Here is a 3,165-nt window from a genome sequence, read left to right on the forward strand (position 1 = left end):
TTTGCTGCTCCCCTTGCTGCTGCAGCAGCAGCAGCAGCAGCAGCAGCAGACTTGGGCTGTATGTACAGCGCAAATTGCTCGCTGCAAACTTTCGGTATTTCTGAAAACTCAAAAAAGAAGGGAGAAAAATTGGCAGCAGCAGTTTTGTAAGTTGCTGCTGCTGCTGCTGCTGCTGCTGCTGCTGCTGCTGCTGGTTTTGCAGCATTTGCTGCTGCTGCTGCTGGCTTTGCAACATTCGCTGCTGCTGCTTCTGCTGCTGGTTTTGCAACACTCGCTGCTGCTGCTGCTGCCTTTCTATTTTGCGCAGTTCTACCTGTTGTTGCTGCTGTTGTTTTTGCTGCTGCTGTTTCTGCTGCTGCTGTTTCTGCTGCTGCAGTTGCTGCTGCTGTTGCCGCCGTTGGTTCTACATGACGTGCTGCTGCTGCTGCTGCTGTTGTTGCCGCTGCTGCTGCTTCTAAATTGCTGCAAGCGGCAGCAGCAGCAGCAGGTGCAGCAGCAACGGGCGCAGCAGCAGCAGCAGCAGTAGGTGCAGCAGCAACGGGCGCAGCAGCAGCAGAACTGTGGCTCCTCTGCTGCTGCTGCTGCTGCGCTGATGCAGCTGCAGGGCAGGTCTTCATGGCGGCTAAACCCTGCGGGTTTAGGGTTTAGGGTTTAGGGTTTGCATGCTGTCGCTGCGCCGTAAAGCCGGAGGGGTGAGGGTTTAGGGTTTAGGGTTTAGGGTTTAGGGTTTGGAGGCTCAGCTGAAGCGGCAAAGCCGCAGCGGGAGAGACAAAAGATATCAGAGCTTTGAAAGGCCACTTGCATGACAAGGGTTTAGGGTTTAGGGTTTGCGGTTGGAGCCGGTGCTCTAGGGTTTAGGGTTTAGGGTCTGGTGCGCGAGGGTTTAGGGTTTAGGGTCTGGTGTTCAAGGGTTTAGGGTTTCGGGTTTGCGAGGTCAACCAAAAAGGGTTTAAGACGGACAAACAAACCGTTCGAGGAAAATGTGGTGTGGAAACACCTAAACCCTAAACCCTAAACCCTAAACCCTAAACCCTAAACCCTAAACCCTAAGCCCTAGGCCCTAGACTGCGGCCAGTTAAAAAGCAATTAGAAGAAGCAAAAAAACAGATTCCTCTTTTTGTTTTTAATTAAGGGTTTAGTGCTAACGCGTAACCCCAAACCCTAGTTTGGGGTTTAGGGTTTAGGGTTTGGGGCTCAGGGGCTGCAGTTGCTCTCGCTCTCGAGGTTTGGTAGAGTTTGCATGCAGAAGGGTTTAGGGTTTAGGGTTTAGGGTTTAGGGTTTAGAGTTACGGTTTAAGACTTTAGGGTTTATGCTTTTTCTCTACATTTTGTCTCAACAGGAAGCCATGCAAGCGCCCTGGGTCCGGGGCCCAGCGCTTAGGGTTTAGGGTTTAGGGTTTAGGGTTTAGGGTTTGACGACTTCGACAAAATGGAGGATATATTTTTCCATATGCTCTTTGTGGTGCCTCTCACCAGGTGGATAACAAATATAGGTGAGGAGGGCTTAGGGTTTAGGGTTTAGGGTTTAGGGTTTAGGGTTTAGGGTTTAGGGTTCTTTTCCACGGGGCCCAGGCCTTCAAAGTTCCTGTTTAGGGTTTAGGGTTTAGGGTTTAGGGTTTACTGTATGGGAGCTGGAGGCAGGTCCTCAGAGAGGAAGGTTTAAGGTTTAGGCGCAAGGGACTAGGGTTTAGGGTTTAGGGTTTAGGGTTTAGGGTTTAGGGTTTGTTCAAAGTGACTGAACAGGCATGTGGAGTTTCACTATTGGGAAGCCGCAGGGAGAAGGGAAGTCAGCCTCAAGGGCTAGGGTTTAGGGTTTAGGGTTTAGGGTTTAGGGTTTAGGGTTTGGGTGCTTTTGTCTGCTGTCGCCTTCAGAGAGACCATGGAACCGGAAGTCCACCAAAGTTGGTAAGCCCTAATTTGAGGGTTTAGGGTTTAGGGTTTAGGGTTTAGGGTTTAGGGTTTAGGGTTTGGGGTTTTTGCTGTTTGCCCGCGCGCAGGAGCCACGATAGCTCTCATCGCTCTCTTCGCCATAGGAGTTCTCCAGGTGAGTCCCAAACCCTAAACCCTAAACCCTAGAACCTGATTTTATCTTCAAGCCCTAAACCCTAAACCCTAAACCCCAATGAGCTCAGCCTCCACTAGGGTTTAGGGTTTAGCGAGTTTGCGGCGTCTGAGGTTTAGGGTTTAGGGCGCGGGAATGCCGCAGCGACTTGCCAGCCCAAGACCTAGGGTTTAGGGTTTAGGGTTTAGGGTTTAGGGTTTAGGGTTTAGGGTTTAGGGTTTGTGTTTAGTCAAGCCGCGCGCCAAACCACTTCGAAACCATCGGAGTCCCTCCAAACGCTCCTCCCCGAGTTGTGTCTTCTGCCTACCGCAGACTGTCTCTAATGTACCATCCAGTAAGAAACCCTAAACCCTAAACCCTAAACCCTAAACCCTAAACCCTAGTTTCTGAGCTCTGAAGCACAAACCCTCGGGCGGCCGGCTTAGGGTTTAGGGTTTAGGGTTTGGGGTTTGCGCGCCAGGACAAAAACCCTTCGATGGAGGCAAAAGAAATGTTTGCGAAGATTCGCGAGGTCAGTTCGCAGCACTTCCGACTGCCGCCAGTCTAGGGTTTAGGGTTTAGGGTTTAGGGTTTAGGGTTTAGGGTTTGCGGAGCAGTTTCTCCGTTCTTTCCACCCCCCGCGCCTGCGGCTTTCCCCAAGGCCTGCAACCCGCTCCCCAACACCCAGCGCCCAGGGTTTAGGGCTAGGGTCTAGGGCTAGGGTTTAGGGTTTAGGGTTTAGGGTTTAGGGTTTAGGGTTTAGGGTTTGCGGAGCAGTTTCTGCGTTTTTTCCCCCGGCGCCTGCGGCTTTCCCCACGGCCTGCAACCCCGCCCCCCAGCCCCCAGCCCCCAGGGCTAGGGTCTAGGCTAGGGTTTAGGGTTTAGGGTTTAGGGTTTAGGGTTTAGGGTTTAGGGTTTAGGGTTTGCGCAGGCGCACGAAGTGATCTCCAGCGAAAAGCGCCGCGAGGCGTTTTGCCGCTTCGGCGACTTTTCGCCCGAAGGCGCGATCGACGAAGAGCATTTTTTTGACGTTTTTCTGGTGGCTCTTTTCCACGCTTTCATTCCTTTCATTTTCGGATATCTCCACACTTTCGGAGAACACTCTGCCGTTTCCAGACAAGTCC

General features: G+C 52.2%; 2 protein-coding genes across 2 annotated transcripts in view; one reads left to right on the forward strand and one right to left on the reverse strand.

Annotated features, from left to right (window-relative positions):
• The window catches only part of ENH_00046430 (hypothetical protein, conserved), a gene marked incomplete at both ends in the record, with an annotated part of 3,330 nt that extends 2,713 nt beyond the window's left edge, over positions 1–617 (reverse strand). Inside the window, one exon of the mRNA XM_013581017.1 lies at positions 1–617. This exon is cut by the window's left edge and continues 1,016 nt beyond it. Within this exon, the coding sequence (XP_013436471.1) occupies positions 1–617 (617 nt within the window).
• An 812-nt stretch (positions 618–1,429) lies between these two features.
• Positions 1,430–3,165, forward strand: ENH_00046440 (DnaJ homolog subfamily B member 9-like, related; the record flags this gene model as incomplete). The annotated part of the gene is made up of 6 exons (XM_013581018.1): positions 1,430–1,493; positions 1,873–1,905; positions 1,998–2,044; positions 2,292–2,396; positions 2,523–2,573; positions 2,973–3,165. Coding segments are annotated over 6 exons (493 nt in total), but the record flags the coding sequence as incomplete, so codon positions are not given.

This window comes from Eimeria necatrix, genomic scaffold (genome assembly GCF_000499385.1).
Source record: "Eimeria necatrix Houghton genomic scaffold, Enh_scaff354, whole genome shotgun sequence".
NCBI classification, from domain to species: domain Eukaryota; phylum Apicomplexa; class Conoidasida; order Eucoccidiorida; family Eimeriidae; genus Eimeria; species Eimeria necatrix.